This window comes from Drosophila novamexicana, unplaced genomic scaffold (genome assembly GCF_003285875.2).
Source record: "Drosophila novamexicana strain 15010-1031.04,08,12 unplaced genomic scaffold, DnovRS2.1 tig00004560-arrow-pilon, whole genome shotgun sequence".
Lineage (NCBI taxonomy): Eukaryota > Metazoa > Arthropoda > Insecta > Diptera > Drosophilidae > Drosophila > Drosophila novamexicana.
In genome coordinates this window covers 507,529-528,523 of record NW_020825054.1, presented here as the reverse complement: position 1 = coordinate 528,523, position 20,995 = coordinate 507,529, and the positions used below count along the sequence as shown (strand labels likewise).

Here is a 20,995-nt window from a genome sequence, read left to right as displayed (position 1 = left end):
TGTAGAGATAGAGAGAGAAAGAGTGAGTAAAAGCGCGAGCGGAAGCTTTGTAAATAATTTTATTTATTAATCAAATGGGGAAAAACAAACTGCCAAGCAATGCGAACAAAAACAAATGAAAAAGGCGCACAAAAATAAAAAACCAAAACAACAACAAACGCAACAGACTGTACCCGAGCAGCTGCGCGGTCGCTACTTTGCTGCTCTCCACTGCCGCATGCCCCCAGCGCAGGCATTCAAGAACCCAAATGGAAAAGTGGAAGTGAAAGAAGCAACAGACGAAGAGACAAAAACGTCGGTCTACTGCCGCTACTGACTGTGAATGTGTGGGTGAGCGACATGCGCACACACGACTTCCCTCTCTCCTTCTCGCTCTCTCTCTCTCTCTGACTGCTGCGACCAAACAGCTGAACAATCAAAACAAATCATCGAGCGCGAGAGCTTTCGCTTGCTGTACTTGGCGTGTTTTTGTCGCCGAGCTTTCAAAACTTTATCAATCGGTCAAGAACGTTTGACAAGCGCGGACACGGAACGCAGCAAAACACAATTCATGGGTGTATTTGTGTGTGTAAAAGCACTCAACACACACACTCGCATAGTACAGAGTGTGATAATCAAAATAAAACACAAAAATTATTTTTATTGTCGTTTTGTACATGCCAGAAACGCTGATAGAATGAAGAACGAGCGTCAATGCAAAGCGTGCAAATCAAAGTAAATACAGAAAAATATATGTGTGTTAAACAAATTATAAATTCAATTAAAAAGTAGTAGTTGTTGTGCTCATAATTCAATTAGTGTACGATTAAAACAAGTCAGAAAAACAGCAACAAAAAGCGCTCTGGTCATACGAGTTTAAGTAAATCAACTCAGGTGCCAGGCTTTTATTTAAACACACTCGTTCAGACAATGCGAACTAGTTTCAATATTCAATCACATAAAATCGCGCAAAGCAACAAAAAAAGGCTAAGCACATTTGCATAAATAAATAAAGCAACAAACATTAAATAAAAATAATATTAAAAAAAAAAACAACGCTGCCAAATTTAAAGAGTGCTGGAATTTAACTACAAAAATTCTTACGTTGGCGTCGACGTCTGTCTATTCACTCGCACACTCTCCAACACACACACACATCCACACGCACACAAAGAGGAGCGCGCGCGCGCGTGCAGAGCGAGCTTTGCTTTTTTCTCAAGTTCTCAGCGCGTGCTTTGATCAGTTGTTCGCAACGCGCTCAGCTGCTCGGTCGAAATCACCGCAAAATTGACAGCAACAAATACAAAACGGTTACAAAAGCGTCCACAAAAGCTTAAAGTTGTTGTAAATTTTTGCCATAATTATAAAGCAAATGTACGTTAAATGTTCGAACCTAACGTGTGCCATCAAGTGTCAGTGTCAGTGTCGAGCTTCACTCTTTCAACTATCACACTTCAAGCCGTACGTTAACAACAACAACAACAGCAACAATTATATATGTATATATAAAACTAAGTACATATAACAGCTCTTCGGACCTTATGTTTCTTTCTGGCGACAGGCTGATAAGATTTCGCCGCGAGTGTATATAATATTTTAATTTTACTTATCAAAATTTATACAAAGTGTGCATAGTTTTTGTGTTATAAATGTTATACATACACACAGATATATAATATTTCTGTTTTAATCGCCACATGTGTGACCCAGTTTAAACACAGAAAAAAAAAAAAAATAATAAATAAATCCAATCAACAAAAAGCGTGTTCAACGGCAACAAAAACAACAACAACAATGAAGTATACGATTTACATATAAAAAGAGCAAGCTCCTCCTCCCACCCGCTTCTCACACATGCGTGCCCATGCATATGAATTAATTAATGAAAGAAAATATACAGTAATACAAATGTTTATATAAACATTTCTAGCAAATTACTTAACCATTTTTGTATATAAAAAACACCCGACACGGAAGTCAAAACGACCGCTTTATAGACGATTTACAACACCACGAAGTCGCCTCAACTGGAATTGTTTATACTTCTATAGTATATCATTTTAATACCACACGCTGCTAAATTATAAGGTTGGTATTCCAGCGAGCTTACATATCTACACATAAGGAGAACATATATAAAAAATATATTTACATATATGCACATGGACGTCAAAATGTTCATTTTAAATGAAAGACGACGACCCAATAATCCACAAAAGTCTTAAAAGCGTATAAATCTGCAAGAGAAATAAATGTTAATGAAGAACACAGCCAAAACGCCAAGCAAATTAATTATAGGCTCCGGATGGGGAGCCTATATTTAATTATTCTACTTCAAGCATAATGTGAACGTTAAAACCAAAGAGAAAGTCAAATGAGAGCAGCTAAAAACTAATTCAAAGGTATATAACACTTTTTGACGACTTTTTCCTTTTCCAGCTGAGCCTCAAACTGGAAATTGGTATTTGAATCAGACAAAGCTTTCAAGTCTATAAATCTATAAATCTAAAGATCATATTGAGATTTACCAATAACTGGAAAGAAAACGAAAAACAAAACGAATTTGTAGTTCCCTTTTAGAAACGAAAAAAATGGGAATCAAACCGAGTATTTCAACACACTCTACAAATATACAGATCATATTGTAATTGCTTCCAACTTCGTTTTCATTTTCAAATTCTTGGAGCTGTCCGAAAGAGTTATTTATGTGCCTGAACCAATTAAAATGTCAACTCATCCCAGAAAATTTACAGAATTCACATAGACAATATTCCGCTCTCGGAGCTGAAATTTGAAATTGAAATCGTGTAATGCGAGACCTTGCAGCAAAGCGGATCACATAGAACCATAAACAAGCTCGCGATTGTTTATGTTTAGTCCATAAAACTGAGCTCAAAACTTAAGCGTTTCCTGTTTGAAGCACAACAAAATACAGCACAATACAGCAAGTTTTCCCCAACAGCTGTAATCTGAACTCGCCCCTCACGTGGAAGCTGTCTAAATCGTGAAAATGTGCTCAAATCTTTCGATTATTCGAATGGAATGAGTTATATATATGCATATAGACTTCGGAGAGGGATTTTTACTATGCATATAATCATATAATAAGACAAATACAAATCAAAATTTGTTGCAAATGCAAATGCTAAGCGTGTGCTCTAGTGGAGAGTGTTCGACTGCCTGATACCCTGCAAGTTATGTAATACGCAGGCTCAATCTTGACAGATCAAATTATAAACTAAAATAGCTATTAAACCTAAACATAGTTCTTTAATCTTCAATTTCCAGTGCGGTCAGTTTGATAAGACTGTATCGAGTTGGTTAATTTTACTGATCAACGATATATTTACTTCGACTTGCACAACTTGATAATACCCTTTTTTCTTATACCATTCCAATGAGTATTAGGAAACAAAAAAAAAAATCAAATAAAATTTGAAATTGATTTCAATTTGAATTTCGAATTTCAACGCGTTCAGAGAGTTCAGTGTCAGTGCGCAAAAATTCAAGGCTGAAAAAGTGTTGACTCGCCGCGGATCGTAGGGAAGGAGGGAGGGAGGTAGGTAAAAGCAGACAAACACAAAACCCAATCGAGTTGAATGCCTAGAAACCGGCCATATGTTGGGCAAATACCAATACTGGAGCCTCCCTCTCTCTCTCTCTCTCCCTGTCTCTCTGTCTCTCTCTGCCTCAGTCTTTGCCTTTGCATATGTATAGCCAGTTTTTTAGCCGCAGCTCAGATTAAAAAAACTCATGCCCAAGTCCGCCCCTCCTCTCATTCACCACACGCCTCATTTGCTTTTAGGCGCCGCTTTATTACGTATACGACTGGGTCTCCAGCTGTCTGAGAAACTGCTTGACTTAATTGACTTAACAGCGCCAGTTGAATACTGTCATATCACCTTATGCTATTGTTCTCCTACTCTATACTATATATGTATATACATGTATATATATATATATATATCACAAGCTATACCTTAGGCAATGACTCAACAGTTGAGTGCACGATAAGGGCCGCTGATAAAGTGGCCAAAAGGAGCACAAATAAAAATTAGCACGAGCTAAAGCGAGTTGGCAGGTTAATCGGCTGCTCAAAAACTGTTGACTTTGACCTGGGAAATTTACGACTTCTGATCCCTGAAACAACGATCCTATTAAGAAATTCAACATGCAACTTCCGCACAGCTTTGGTTTCAGTTTATTTAATAAAAGAGGGGAATTAAGTCTTAGCTTTGAAAAGTATTCAAATAACGCGCTAACTGGCGCATTCTTAGGTGCGACAGTACCTATATTTATTATGCATATTTTCCATACAGTTAAACGATTTTGATAAAATAATAAAAGTCTTGTTGTCGCTTCAACACGGAGTGCTCGAAAACTGGAACCTCTAGAAGCTGGCATCGGTATTTTCTATATGCAGTTTTTATTTAGCAGCATTTTTTATTTTAATTACTTCAAGTCCCGCATCGAATTCGTCAAATTAAATAAATATAGCCTTTTAGCAGAAACTAGACAAATTGATTTTTGTCTATTTTCTTAAATGTAGCATTTTCCAATAGCCTTAAATATACAATTTTTATATAAACTTTTAAAATAGCTCATTTTTCTTATTTGTTGCTTTGATGGAATCCCATATAATTGCCTTTGCTGACGAGTTATAATACTATAAACTATCTCTACATATAAAACTGTTTGTCCTGACTGACTAAGAGCTAAGAAGCTGAAATTTGCACTGGACGGGGTTTCGAAAAATTCCAACCGCAATTTTTTTGTTTACCATCCGATTGGCCTTAAACCCAATTTCAAAGATCTTTGCTCAAATGAATTTGAGGGGTGTTTACACTTTTCGGAAAATACATTCCTCCTTGCTGGAAATGGGGGTCAAAGATTTGGTGGGTGACATTTCGTGTTCAAATTTTTGTCCAAAGATCTATAAGAAGAATCATTAGAGACGTGTTTCACGCTTTTCGCAGAATCCAAGCTTCCTCGGTATAAATGCGATTCAACGATTTTTTGGGCGAAATTTTAAGTTTTGTTCGATTTGTATCAAACTTATTTTCTACATACATAAAAAAACTTAATGAATATGTGTTTCAACGATATAGAAAATTCCATTCGGAACTGTGGAAGTTTGGCGAAAAAACGTAGCTTAACTTTTTGGCTTACTAACGGTTCCAAACTCATATTCAACGTTCTTTATCAGAACCTATTTGACGAGCCTTCGCAAAGTTTCCCGTTTTTGGATGGAAAATGCGGGTCAAAGGTTTAGTAAACGCACATTTTTTATTCGACCTCAAGATTCTTACCACAAGACTAACTACGTTCTCGGGCGGAAGCCTCTGAAGTCAACACTTGGTTCCTTTTTCAGTGCACTTTAAACATATTTGTGAACAGAAGTGGAGAACAGGATCGTAGGGGGAGATTTCAATTAGCACGGGCGTTTACTTAATGGAAAGGTAATATCTAAAATTTGTAGTACAAAACGTTCCACGTGCAAGGTCGGGCAATACCCGCTAGTGTATATGTATATATATTTTGCTCAATCGGTTTGTTTTCATTAAAATAAAGTTTATAATAAGTGCCAAACGACATTCCTTTAAACTGTCAATCATTGATGCATTATATGAATTCTAAAATTAGCAGCACTCGGAGGGCATATTATTATTTGTACAAAAATATCAAGAAAATTGCAAATATTTGGAATAGTAACAATTTATTGAAAATATATATTGTATATATCTTACTATTTAACTATATTGATAGGAAAATTACATAAAGAAAATAATAAATTCTTTGCTCGTGCAAATTTCGATACTTAAGCACGAGCACGTCCTTACGATACTTTGTCTGCTCGTGTCACGCAGGAGAACAACCCTCACATTCCGCCCAACTCGTAGCACTTCCATTTACTTATATGCTCTGACAATTCTATGGAATCTTGAATCCCGTTCTGATGCGCTCGAAATGCTGATTGTGTTTCTCGCAGTTATTGCATCATTTCTCGATCTCTCGATTTCTCGATTTCTTGATTCGCGTCGATTGCTGTTTAGCTCCCCGTGTCGATTGAGAGCAGTTTAAGTGCATAGTTTAAAAGTGCTCATCACTTGAATTGCTTAACAAATTTCTATATAGCTGGTACTTTCATATGTGTATACAAATTTCTATATTCTATAGACGGTCAATGCTTTGTCGGCCTTCAACTTTCTTTGTTGTTACGTTGTGCTTCTCCGGCCTTTGCGGCCTCTTCGGATGCGGCCATTAAGCAAACTTGTTTGCTTTTCTTTTATATAAAAATATAAAATATGAACCACATACAGAGTGTATCTATATACATACATATGTATATATCTTGATATCTGTTGTTGTTTCCCTGACTCAAATCATTTATTCTTTGGTATTTGTCAATTCTAAAGCCAAAAAAGCCCTTTTTGTTGAATTCCTAGAATTTAATTTTTTGCTCAACTTCAGTTTCTCTTGTTTTACCCTGAACCCATTAAAAATGGGTATAAGGGTATATTGTATTTGTGCAAAATCCAAATGTATGTAACAGGCAGAAGGAAGCATCTCCGACCCCATAAAGTATATATATTCTTGATCAGCATCAATAGCCGAGTCGATCTAGCCATGTCCGTCTGTCTGTCCGTTCTGTATGAACGCAAGGATCTCAGAACCTTTAAGAGCTAGAGACTTGAAATTTGTGTAGGTGCTCCTAGTTCCCGCGCAGATCGAGTTTATTTCCGATAATCCATAACTTACTCAGTTCCCAAGCAATCGATAAAAATCGATATCGATAAGAGCTAGAGTCACCAAACTTGACATATAGCTTCTAAAAAAGAATATATATATATGCACTTAATGTTGGAAGAAGAGGGTTCAGGGTATCCCCTAGTCGGGAGCTCCCGACTAGAACCTCTTACTTGTTTTCATTTTTGTTTCGCTGTTCTTCCGATAAAAATAGATATCCAATAACGTTGACTGGACATTTCCGTTCAATTGTTATTTGTTTTTATTTATTTTTTCGCAAACAATTCGAGCATGTCTAACAAATAGTTTTTGCCTGTGGAAGTGAAAAGCTTATCGCGTTTGCCAGCTGTTCGTTAGAGGCTGCCGATAAGGTGCGCGGATTGCTTTTAAAGTTGTGCTGTCGCAAAAGATAACGAGAATGTAAGGATCTGCGACGCACCGAAGACTTAATACTCTTGTAGACATTTCCCTGAAGCTCGTAAATGCAAATGAGATGAAAATATCTTGGAACCTAATATTTTTCCACACAAGAATCTACTTTACGACCGATCGTTCCTATGACAGCTATGTGATATAGTGTCCGATCCGCCGGACTCCGACTTATATACAATGTACTGTCTGCAACAAAAGGCGGACCTATGCAAAGTTTCAAGACGACAGCTTTAAGATCGAGAGACAACTTCGCATAGAAAAAGATAAACGGACAGTCGGTCAGACAATTACATACTTCATGACAAAAAGATAATACCCCTACAAGGGTATTAAAAGGAGATTATTTAGTCGGCATCGCTTATCGCCAACGACGTCTACTTAATTTCTTTAGAAAGAAGCCGCTTACTTCTGTTTCCTTACAGAGGAAACAGTCTCGTATTTACGATGTTATACAGAATGTTTATCGCTTTCTTTACTTGTGTCTTCAGTTTGGCTGTTAAAAAAAAAGGCGATAACAATGAGTTTTTTCTGCATCCCATCAAGTCTTATTAAAAATGTATAAATCAATTTGCAGTTCTTGCGAAACAAACCAAACAAAATCTCTTTTATGCTCAACTTTATACAATTTAAGCTATCGCCCCAGCTATTCCGCCTCAGATCCTGTGTGCATTTGGTGCTTTGTAAAGTTTACGAACTATTGCTCATTTTTCTAATAGAAGCCCCATTCTGTCTTTCTGCATACTTGAAGGGCGCCTTTAAGAGGGAGGGGGTGGGATGGAGGGAGATTTTGTTCCCAGAATTTTGCAACGTGCTTTTGTCCCAATGTCTGTGCCTGGGCTCCTTATCAGCCCAGAGCTGTAGTTCGCATCGTCACTGGCACGAGGCGGGACGCTGATAAGCAGTTGCAACGGCCAGCTCTCAGACATCAGAAGCCGCCCAATCATCACAAGCCGTGCCCTGATACGCAGCTCACGTGTACCTGCAATGTATCCGATTAAATTGGATGCTATTTGTATGTAGAAATATGTTTATATAAGTGTGCATATCTATAGTATTTGCATGTAGTTCAATGCATTTGATGTTTGGTTGAGTGGAAAGTCGTCTGGCCGGTAACGATTTCGATTATTAAAGCCTTTTTATTTGATGTTATCAGAAGTTGCTTTTAGGGTCTACGTACATGCATATATTTCACAGTATTTGCCTAACATTTCAGACGATTTGTGCTAATTTCTGTGTGTATTGTGCACAAATATGTTGCTAAATCAATATAAATTGATTTCAATTATTTATCTATTAGCGAAACAGCAGTCGAGCAATTTATATATACATATATATATATATATATATATATATATATATATATATACATATGTGGTTTCTGAACGCGTTTTGTTATTGAATGAGGCTGGCATCAGACTGCAAAATGCACGGCAGAAAAAAGGTAGATCTGAGAAGGAACGAAAGATAGAGATGTGAGAAATATCTTTATTTTCATATGTATGCATGTGTAGGCTAATGTGCGACCTTTCTATGCGATCCTCAAATGCACTTTTCTTTCGTTCAAGCTTTTAACCTGTTTAGCCTGTTAACTATTGTTCCAACAGTTAGACAATGTAAACGGGTTCACTAGCTATTGATTTGACAGTCAGTTTGTTTTGCTAAATCGATAATCGATTCCTTGAGCAATGTTGATGATTAATGTGCTTTAAGTCACATTATTGTTAGATCGATTCGATTTAATAATCGATACCGATAGGTCTCCGACTGTCCCCGACTATTGCTTAGCAGTTAGTTCTTTGAACTGTTAACCCTATACCAATAAATAGGCCCAATGCTATTGGGAAAGTAATCAGTATTGACTTTAGTTTGATTCGGTCAACGATATTACGATATTAACTAATTGCATTTTTCAATTGCTTCCCGCAACTGAACGGTAATAAGCAAATCTGTTGCAGTTCTATTGCTAAACCCATTGGTTCCGATCACTTCCTGCCCCTCACCCCCACCCCTCTCTGTCGCAAGTCTCCATTTGCGTCAGCTGTTTGTATAATAGCTATAAAGTGAATATATAAAAGTCCATAATTTGACGAACGCCTGTTATATCATCAATTGACAGCCACTTGCGACCCCCTTGCTGTCCCCTTTTTCGATATACAAAACGGACATATTAATATGAAAAACTATATAAAACAACAGCGCCCCCGCACGCCGCGTGTTTATGGGGCCTATTTTTAGCTATAAAACTGGCGCCCTAAAAGCGCGTACTAAAAATAGGTAGAAATGCGGTGGGTGGAGGAGGTGGAGGAAGGAACTTGCACTTGGCGGTAACTGTGGCTACCTCAACATCAATTTCTCTGGCTGTGAGTGTGTGTGTGTGTGTGTGTTTGTGTGTGTGTGTGTGTGTGTGTGTGCTTGTACGTGTCGTCTCTATTGCGTGTACCTCAAAAATAAAACAATGCCAAGCCGAAAGCAACAAGAAAACTAAGCAAAAGTGACTTGCACAAAATGCCAAACAAAGAAAATAGAAAGAGAGCGAGAGAGCAGCCGTGTGCGGATAAGTATGAAATCCAACAAAAATTGCTTGCACTCGGAACATGTGACAGCGATGACGACAGCGACGCTGTTATTGTTGCCGTTCAGTGTTGACAAATAAAAACTGTCGACCAGATGGGCGAAGGGGGTGATACGAGTGTCAAAGGGGGCGACTAGAACTAGTCAGTGACCCATTGATAATGCACAACGGAAGTTGCGAGCCCGTTCAACGATCAAAATCAACACAAACCCAACTTTCCGGTGTAATGAAAGAGAGCGAGAGTGCAATGTATTTGCACGTGTATGTGTGTGTGTTTGTATGGTTGACTTTTTTTTTTGTCTTTGTCATACTGCATGCGCTCTCGCAAAAGAAACTGATAATGCAAAGTGTGTCTGTGTCGCGAGGCTTATGCAACGTGCCAGAGTTCTGATTTACAAAATTGAATTTCTTTTGTTGTGTGAGGCAAAACAAAGTCAGTTGTTGGTCAGTCTATAGGACAACTGCATGCCTGAATATTTATCCGATCTATTCGCTTATACCTGTGTACATACATACATATTTTCGCAAACCTTAAGCAGTATGGCAGCCACACTGCATGTACACCTTCATAGTTGTCTGTGTGTTTGTGTGTGTGTCAAGAATTCTAGTATATATTCTGGCGAAATGTAAAAGCTTCCCAACCGCTGGCGTTTTGTTATTGTAACGATATTTTATTTACACACAAAAAACCCGTCGACCAGCCAAAGCAACCAAAAAGCTTTAGATTATTTACTACATATGCATGCATATACATATACACACACGCACGCTTTATATTTTTATACGAAAATGGCGACAAAAGCAAACAGTCAGAAAACAGAAACAGAGCGCATACGTTGAGTGTGCTATTGAGAGAGAGAGAGAGGAAGGCGGACTACACAAACAGCCCACGCTCTCAAAAGCTTTTTACAAGCTCCCAGTTTTGTTTACAACTCTTTGTTGTATCGGTGTGTGTGTGTAAAACAAAGGCAACACTGCGATAAATTATAAATTCAAAACAAAATATAAAAAATAAACAGTTTTGACCTTGAGGTTGGTTAATAACTGCACCCACAGCGCGCTGCTTGCTCTCTATGTGCTGCATGCCACTCTTCGCCCTTTTTCTCTCTCTCTCTCTCTAATTTGTTGATAGCTCGGCTCGCCTAACTGTTTTCTTTGTATTATTGCTCTTGATATACATATTTTGTTTATAATTATTGCACATTATTTCATTGTGTGTTGAAATTGCCTGTCTGCTGTGTTTACAATTTGATTCGAAAATTTTATACATTTTTGTAATTTAAAATGTTTATTAATTTTTTTGTATATTCGAACATACATACATACATGTATATGACGTCAGGAGCAGCTACTTTTGTTGGTGTGTTTTATTTGTTTTGGTCACGCCTTGTGGCCAGTTTTGTACTTTAAACCCTTCCCCCCACCAAAGTATTAACCAAAGCATGCTTCACGTGCATCCCACGCGTTCTTTGTGCCGTTTCGCTTTGTTTACACATGCAAAGCTTGAACATACATCTATAAATGTTCATTATTTATTTATTATTTTTTCTGTATTTGTAATGTATCTTTCTTTTGTAATCATATGTTTTGCAACATATGTTTCTTCTCGTTATCTTTATATTCGCGTCCTCCTCTGCAAACATTTCGCGTTTATTACCTCTTTCTGTAGTAAGCATGTTGTTCGCTATAATAATCTTCATGATAATTATACAGACATGCTCTTTTTAAAGCTTTTTTCGTGCTGTCTCCCGCTTTTTCTCTTCGACACTTGCGCCATCAAAATGTTTGCTTGCTTTCGGCTTGTTCTGTACTTTTCTGTACAATTCCACTTAAGTTTTTAAGTATTTTTTTGTTATTTATTATTTCTGTTTTTTGCTATGCTTTTCGGCAGCAAATTTGTAATAAATTCTATTTGTGTTTTGCCTATTCCCATTCGTAGCTTTTGTATATAAACGCTTGCCATATGTTTCCTATATATACATATGTATATACAGATGTATGCATGTACATACATACATACATACTTATAAATGTTTCTCCTAGAATACCCACATTTGTTCATAGAGGGCGCTTTTGATTCGAAATGAAAAAAAAAATTGTTTGGCCTTCGACGCGTTCGGCAACCTTTGACGAATATTAAACAATTTAAATGCCAACAATGGGAAAGGGGGAGAGGGGGATTGTTGAAGAGGCGTGTTCGAGCAATAGGAATAATATGTAAGGAAACCAGAGAAACAAGCATTTAACTTAGCTAAAGTAGAATTGTTGTTATATTTGCCGTTTAAGTGCCGCTTTAGATGCTACATATTGTGTGTGTGTGTGTGTGTGTGTGTGTGTGTGTGTGTGTGTGTGTGTGTGTACGTGTGTGTGCCTGTGCTCTCGTATGACCTTGACGAACGGGAGGCAATGCTCGGTCCACTCTAATGTTTGGCCTGTTGTAATTGATTCAGCTATCAGCTGTGAATATGTCGAGCTATCGCCCAAACCGACTGACTACATGCTACAGATAAGCTTTGTCGACTGGGTGATATTAATTCCAAGGTCTATGCATATATGTATGTACACATGTATACATTACATTCATAGTTATGTTCACATATCAATGCATGCTAATATGTTCGATAATGCTAATCAGCTGATTTAATAATAAGTAGAATTAGTGAATATGGAATGAAATTAAATTGTCGTTTCTTTACAAAAATGATTGACCAACGATGCATCGGTGATGTATGTATGTAAAAGGGGAAAAGGGGTGAAATTTATCGTAAGAAAAAGTTATCGATAATAACATCGAAGAGTGAGTTATTTTTAGATTGCTAGAAATGCTGGACTTGTTCACTCTGTTGTAAATTATGGATATTACATAAACTGTCTAAAAAATATTCCACAGACTGCGGCATTATGTTCTTATGATTATGGTAAAAAAAACTTATCGATAACTTTATAGTTTACTTAAAACATCGATAGCATAACAGAATATATTAAACTTTTATAATAAATATAAAATATGTTTTCATATTTCATATATTGAATATGTTTTCGATAACACTATCGATAACCGATCACATAATCATCACCGATACATCAGTTAATTCCACAATAGCTTCAGTATAAAAATACCATTATACATATATAAGTTTTTAATTGTCAAAAATTGGGATACGATTTATATAATGACTTTTTATAAACTCGAAAGCCCTCGCTGCTCGGGTTATTTGCAGCCCTTAATTTCCACAGAAGGATCATTATTTGCACTTAGACTATTCTTGAATAATTTATTCTTGAATACCCAAAAAAAAAAAAAAAAAAAATCAGTCAGGGTTTTCGGCTCAATTTCCCAATAAACGACATTTCATCTCTTTTGTGCGAAATGCGCCGCAGGGAATTCCAGATACTAGATGCATTTCGCCGTTTAAATGTACGACCAAAAATCAACCAGAAGTTTCGTTTTCTTTGTAAACAAGCTAATAAATATTTATAATCTACAAAGAGAAGAACAACAACAAAAACAAACTGTGGAGTCACTTGCCTGGCGAAAGGCAAAAACCGTCGAGCCACGAAATTTACAACAACAACAAAAACAAAAACAAAAACAAAACCAACCAAAACAAGCGCATACTCATTTTGGCATAGTTTTTTTCTTTCTTCGATTTTATTTTGTTCCCTATTTTTGTTATTAAGTTTCTTTTGACTTGATTTCTCGTTTTTTGTTTTTCAAATTATGTATTTTTTTTTATTGTTCCTTTCTATTTTTGGTTCTAATTTGCGCAAAACAAAATTGCGAATAGTTTCAACCATAACAAAAAGAGAAGGGAAGGGGGGGGGGCGGCGGTTGTGGAGGATTTTGCGAATAAAAAGTTTTGCGCAAAAATAACAACATTAAGAAAAAGTCAACTATTTGCAAAACATTTTAAAGAAGCCGGTGCTCACATTTTTATGACAGTTGCCGTGCGATTATCTTTTGTGGTTTTACTTTGACGTGAAAGTTTCTTCTTTAGTTATTTTTACTTTAAAAAAGTAACGTTTAACGTGAATACTTGATGAATATAATTCCTAAATACAATATAACATTTCGGTTGTGGTTCCATGGTAAATGTTTTAGGTCCCTCTCTCTCTCTCTCTCTCTCTCTCTCTCTCTCTCTCTCTCTCTCTCTCTCTCTATCTCTCTCTCTCTCTCTCTCTGGTTCTTACAATCTCACACTCTCTCTCCCTGCCACGTGATTAGCCTCTACATCATTTGCATGGTAGCCCATCAATCATATAACACAACGCCTCAGTCTTGGCATTACATATAATCACTTTACAGTACAGTTCCGGCTCAGATTAAGCTAACTAACAACTGAATTGGAATCTGGCATTGCAAATGTAATTAGCATAAAAGTTAATAAGTAACGTTTTGTTGAGTCTAAAGCAACTGTTATGCACTTGTAGGATATTCAAGAGCTGCTATAATGTGTATGCTATCAATACCGTAACAGTATCGATATAATCGTCCAAGCTAATATCTGTTTTATATTTATGGTTATAATAAATAGTTGAAATATCGTTCATCATCTATCGAACATCTATCAAAATAATAAGATTATAAAAAATAAACATAATACATAAACTTAATTATCGATATCCACTGATTATCGATATCCACTGATTATCGATATCTGCTATCTTTTTCTATATCGATGTTGTCTATCATATTGATATTTTTCGTTGGAAAATAATTGTGTTTAATCAACTTGTTGTTTGGTTAGTGGTTTAATCAATTTAATGTGTAGATTTTTCTTATCGATAGTTGCTTGAATTAAAAAATGAACGATAAAAGTTATCGCTGTTAATTTACGTAAGCGTTTAGACTTTTATTGCCGCGAGCTGTTTAAATTATGATTTTATGGATAATTTAAAAGTTGCTAATGCCAATTCTTAAAGTTCAGACGGAGACACGACTAAGAAATTCCGATTTCAGTGCTTAGCTATACTCGTTATTGTTGCTGTGAATGTGACAGGCCTTGAAGCTTGATTTTAGCCATTAAATATGCTATTAAAAACTATTTATGTTTAATTTAATCAGAAGTTCAAGCAACTAACTCATTTTTCTTAATATCTCTTGCAGCTATTCTAAAGCAACTGCGCAGTCGCAGCGCAGCGCCTGGGCGCCAGGCGCAGAGCACCAGCAACAACAGCAGTAACAAAAAAAAGAGCAACAGCTGCCCACACACTTTCACTGCTCCCCTCCTCCCCCGCGTTGATCTCCACTTGCGGCGCCATGACTGAGAATCAGCTATACCCCATGTCATCGGAATTCTTTGACAGCGGCTCAAACAGCAGCAGCAATCCATTGAAATACGAACTGTATGCGCTGGCCACGCCCACGCTGAGCATACAAACGGGCAGCTATATCGGTGGCAATAGTAACAACAGCAACAGTAACACCAACACCAACAACAACAACAACAATCACAACAATTCGAGTGCCATTACGAGCAGCAGCAGCGGCAGCAGCTACACATCGAATGTGATGCTGAGCACAACTGCAATTAGCATACCGCGCAGCAATAATCCCAATCAGAGCCATCATCATAGTCACCATCACCATCATCCGTATCAGCAGCTGAGCGGTACGCCGACCTTGACGCCAACGCCGCGCCAGCAGCAACATCATTTGCACAGTTTGCCCAGCATGGCGCAACAGCAACAGTTGCAGCAGCAGCAGCAACAGCAGCAACAGCAGCAGCAGCAACAGCAGCAGCAGCAACAACAGCAGCAACAGCAACCGCTGCAACTAGGCGAACTCTCAGACTTTGGACTGGATGCACTGGATGCTGCCTCATTGTCGCCGACGCTGCTGCAGGACGTTAGCCTGGGCGCTGCCTCGCCGCTCAGCTCTACGCTCTACAGCAGCGGCGGCAACGATACAAGCGGTCACAATGCTGGCAGCAATAGCCGTGGCGGCGCCGGCAACAGCAACTATTTTACGCCCGATCTGAGCTCCTGTCTCAGCCTGAATATGCCATCGGAGCAATCGCTGCTGCAGGATGTGGTCAGCGGCAGTTCATCGCTGTACGAGATGACGCCCAATTCGAATGCCATGTGGAGCGACATCAGCAGCGCCATTGTCCATACAAAACACGAGCCATTTAATCTAGATGATGATTATATCTTTCCCAACGACAAGGCCGAAATGCAAGCTGCCGAGCTGGCCGATTTGAATGGAGGTGACTTTTTGGATGTGATGAGCACCATTGAGGATTTGCTGCCCGCACAGAATGTTAACTTTCTGCTGTCACCGCAATCGCAAACACCCGATGCGCTCGTGGGCCCACCTCTGGAGCTGTTGCAGCAGCAGCAGCAACAGCAGCAGCAGTTGCAAACGCTGCTATCGCAGGGTCAACAAACACAACAACAACAACTGCAACAACAACAAGCGGACACATTTGAGCTGTACCATAGCACACCTCAGAAGCCGCCATCTCAATTGGGCTCTAGTTTCTCGCCGGGCAGCCAGGCATCGCAGTCGCCGCTGACGCCACCGCCGCATGCCAGCCGCTCACAATATCAGCTGGTCAAGTCGCGCAACATGCAGGAGCTGCTAAAGAAGGGCATGGCCATGTCCTCGCCCCCTGACCGCCATTCACTGCTCAGTCAAACGGCTGCGCTCAGTCCTGGCGGCAGCAGCAGCGGCTTTGGCAGCGCCGCCAGCGGCAACAGCACCACAATTGCCACGACAAATGCCAATCAGAGCCCCGGTCAGGTGGTCATAACCGAGGCGCCGCCGGGCGGCGTACGCAAATCGGTTGGCTATCAGACGGGAGCCATCGAGAGCTCACAGCTGTCGCGTCTATCGTCGTCGGCGCCAACGCATTTGGGGCTGGAGCACATCTGGATGCGACGTGAGCCGCGACAGCATTTACTATCAACCGGCTCGCTGGCCGAGGCCGAGAGCTTCTCCTCGCTTAGCACCGGCAGCGTTTTATCGCCCGATGGCATCGACTTCTCCCAGGATGACGAGGACGATGCATCCAGCGAGAATAGCGACAACTACGACGACTTCAGCAGCGACAATTGTGAGTCAAATTGTTACATCATAATTTCGATATATATTTACTAAAGATCTCTCTCTCCCACGCACTTTCTCCTAGGCGGCTCTGGGGATGAGGATGAGACACGCACGTCGACACCGAATCAGCTTAGCAGCAGCAAGGGAAAGGAGCGTTTCTTTTGGCAGTACAATGTACAGGCCAAGGGGCCGAAGGGCAAGCGGCTCGTCTTCCAGTCCAAGCTAGAGGATCCCCATGTGCTCAACGAGGTCACAGATCCCGTGTTTAGTCCCACCTGCTCCGTGCGCGGCATTAAAGTGTATAAGGTGCGTATGAACGAAATAGGAAAGATAATCAAAAATCAATTAGGGTTAAGTTTTTATATAAACATTTAAAGAATTGAAGAAGCTAGGATAAGATAGAAAGACAATTTCATCCAATATCCTCAATCAGGGCTACAAATCAGCTTTTAAGTGAATATGCTCGTGTCTTCAATTTCGCTTTATAAACCAAACCTTAAAAAAAAATAATTTTGGTAAAAATGAAAAAACTAAAGAAAGAGAGACCCAACCCAAGGGAAAATAACCTTGGGTCCGGCAATTCTATTATCTAATCAATTTTGATAGAGGCCAATATCATTGAATATTAAATATTAGAAATATATGAAGAGCAGGCTTCGAATCAAACCTGGGTTAACGAAACGAATCTCTGGGCAGAGACTATTTTGCAGCCCTGGTTTCTAGGAGTTTTTAAGTCAAAGTCGAACCAAAGATCTCAATAGTAAAATGCTGAAAGCACCTGGGTTACAACTTTCTTAATAAACTATCGAAAATGAAAATCTAGGAATTAACAATAAAGTTTAGAGGGAAGCAAAGCAAAGCATCGCTTAATCGGTATTAGCCAGGCCTACTGCATCAACCAGGGTAACCTAACAATACCCAACTGATTAATTAATTAGTTTTTTGACCTACTTCTAATCATATTTGATTTTATATTTAAACAAACAGCACAGTGGCAAGGCTCGCAAGGGGGATGGCAACGATTTGACGCCAAATGCGCGCAAGCTGCATAATATTGGCAAGGAACTGGACAAGCTGAGTCGCACCATCAACGATATGACACCCGTGTCGGAGCTTCCGTTCAATGTGCGTCCCAAGTCGCGCAAGGAGAAGAACAAATTGGCCTCTCGCGCCTGCCGTCTGAAGAAGAAGGCCCAGCATGAGGCTAATAAGATCAAACTCTATGGGTTGGAAATTGAGCACAGTGAGTCGAGTTGAAATGCGTTTAGGGCCTTAAAACGATACTTATCTTTAAATTTAATTCAGAGCGTCTGATCAATGGCATTGCCGAGCTGAAACAGGCGCTGGCATTGAAGCATCGCACAAAGAGTCAGGGCGAGTCGACCGACGAAGTGGACCAGCAAATACAACACATTTATGCAACGGCTACATGTGAGTTGGACATGAAATATGATAACATAGAATTGAATAATAAATATCGGATTTTGTTTTTGTATCCTATAGCGGGCATACGCATTGCGGGCGGCTCTACAGACTTTGTGAATAAAGTCTTGGAAAATATGCGCGGCGGCATGCCCAACGGTGGGCTCGAGGATCTGCGTAAATCATAGACCAAAAAATCCAAAGCATAAACGAACCGCCCATCAAGTTTAGACTTAAGCATTGACTAGCATGTAGCCACAGCCCCCGCCAACTAGATCCCCAGCCCAGCCATCCACACCGCTGAGAATGTAACCCAGAAACTAGGCTAACCAAACATCAATTTTCAAAAAATTTTCTGCTTGAGTGCGTGATAATACGTGAATGATAACAGGATAAGAGCGAAAGTGAGAAATAGTTGTAACTGTGATTTAAGAGCCTGGCTTTGCGTGCAACAGATAAGTGCAACCTGTGCAACAAGCTATTTGGCCAGCGCAAAAATTAAAGAGAAAAGAATTCCCTGAGGTAAATGTAAAAGAAATAAAAAAAAAAACGAAACAAACTGTAAAGAAAGAGGCAACCACTAACACAAAAACACTACGAAATTTTGTTTAGTTTTTAAGAAAAAGAACGAAAGAAAAAATTATGGAGGTAATGCTAAGAAAATGAGTCTAGGAATTAGCTACCAGTTTTACCTGCTTACGACATAAGTTTTTGATTTTGTTAAAACATTTGAATTGCGAGACAAATTTACGCTACGCGCTAACTAAACAAGCACTTACATATTATATTATATATATATATATATATAAAACTATATATATACAACTGCGATTTATTTGTTTAAGTTTTGATGCTATATAAAACAAGATGTATAAGTTGGTTCAATGTCTAGCTTTAAGTTTTTTCTATATCTATTCGCTAAAATGGAGAGCTTTTACTTTTTTTATTAATAGTTATATTCATATATATATATATATATATATACAAAACAATTATGTTCACTATGTTTGTTGGCCCCACCCGCCCCCACATACATTTTTATTGGTCCTAGGTTGTCAGTCTTTAAGTTTTTGTTTGATCCTAAGTTAAACTGAAAATAATTTTGCTTTATTGAATTCGACTGCATTTTTGCTGTTAAATTTGATGCATCTTTTAATTACTTTTACTGTACATCTATCTATATAGATCTAATATATACATATATACATACATATATGCGTGGTGATATAATTTTAATTTTTCTTTATATGCTTCGATTTTGTTCAGGTAAAACCTTTGGCTAATAAAATGCTGATCAGGTTTTACGTACTATATACGTTTAAGTTTTATATAAATTAAACCATATTATTTACGTTTCGCATATTAATTACCTTCAATATAATAACCTAATTTATTACTTAAGGCAAAACAAACAATTGCAAAACTTAAATTACATTCATTTTTTAAATTTAGTTGCGGGTCGCTCTTTGAAGTGCATACGAATTAAGTTTCAAATACAAAAACACCAAAAAAACCTAAAAACAACAAGCTTAACACACTTTGAGTTTTATTATGTTCGATATATATCTATATACACATTTATATATATATATATATATTAATTATTTTGACTATTTTCGATTGTTTATTTGATTTTTTAAAGAACGTTTTGCTCTGCTTCGATGCTAATTTTGTGATATTTGTATTGAGTATATTTGTTAGAGATTCGTGGGTTTTAAGTTTTTCCTGGGTTGGGGCTGGTCTAGCCTTATCATTGCTATTTGTTGCGCAACAAGTTGTGTTCAGTTGATATCAAAAAAACTAAAAAAAAAGTAAGAAAAAGATTCAAAACATTCTAAAGGCGTTTAGTCTGGACTTTTTGTTTTTGTTTTGTTTTGTTTACGTTGCTTTCCTTTGATAAATGAGAACGAAAATACAAATGTAAAATACAAAAGTGATTCAAGTTAAAAACTTAGAACTTAGGCACTCGTATCACACACTGAGTTGAGCACGTGACAAACAAATTGTAGTTCTTAGTTTAGGCTTACAAAATGGAAAAGATGGAAAAGAAACATATATGGAACTTATATGTTTGTAAAATATACACAATTAACGATTGGCCATCAGTTTTGATTAGGGTTTTCAAATTCATGTTTTAGGAGCTTCAAATCCATAAGTGATATGAATACGAATTCAAAATTACATTTACGTCTAATACACCCACACACCCACACACACACACGCGCACACTTACACACATGGCTACAGCCACACACACACAAAGTACAAGCGCAAGCAAAGCGACTAAAATTTTTTGGGCATGTAATACCTGCTATATATATACTGTAGTGTATAACAGAGTTGCTTAGGTTTAGGATTGTCTTTGTCCCACTGCAAGTAATATATGCAAATGAAGTGCGAGACAGCATTGAAGTAAGCACGACAGTTCCTCAGTGTTTAATATGTGTAAAGAGCATACTAAATATTATATACATACACAAATATTAACCTATATAATTCTTAATTATATTGTAACAAGAACAAATGCGAATACAAACAAAAAAAAAAAAGAATATATATATATACCAAGAAAACATAAATATTATATTTATGTATTGTAAATGTGTGCTTTAAATAAATGTGCTTCATATTTACCAATTTTTATATGTGGATATCAATAACGTAATTGTTAATCGTAAAATACCTAAACAAAGGATTAACTACCTCAAAGTTGAATACAAGTTTCATATTCAGTAAATAATTAAGGATCAAAATGATATACATAACATATACATATATGTCGTAGGTTTACA

At 37.9% G+C, this 20,995-nt stretch overlaps 1 protein-coding gene across 3 annotated transcripts; it reads left to right on the top strand.

Annotated features, from left to right (window-relative positions):
• Window positions 1-1,728: 1,728 nt before the first annotated feature.
• On the top strand, window positions 1,729-19,727 carry LOC115770640 (protein CREBRF homolog). 3 transcript variants are annotated; one of them, XM_030715989.1, is made up of 6 exons: window positions 1,729-2,067; window positions 14,838-16,788; window positions 16,864-17,087; window positions 17,769-18,024; window positions 18,087-18,212; window positions 18,285-19,727. In XM_030715989.1, exons 2-6 carry the CDS (start codon window positions 14,991-14,993, stop codon window positions 18,389-18,391), a joined length of 2,511 nt encoding a protein of 836 aa, XP_030571849.1. In that variant the 5' UTR covers window positions 1,729-2,067; window positions 14,838-14,990; the 3' UTR covers window positions 18,392-19,727. The 3 variants fall into 3 exon arrangements, with proteins under 3 accessions (XP_030571849.1, XP_030571850.1, XP_030571847.1); XM_030715990.1 differs by lacking the exon at window positions 1,729-2,067 and adding an exon at window positions 3,463-3,538; XM_030715987.1 differs by lacking the exon at window positions 1,729-2,067 and having other exon boundaries at window positions 14,747-16,788.
• Window positions 19,728-20,995: the final 1,268 nt, after the last annotated feature.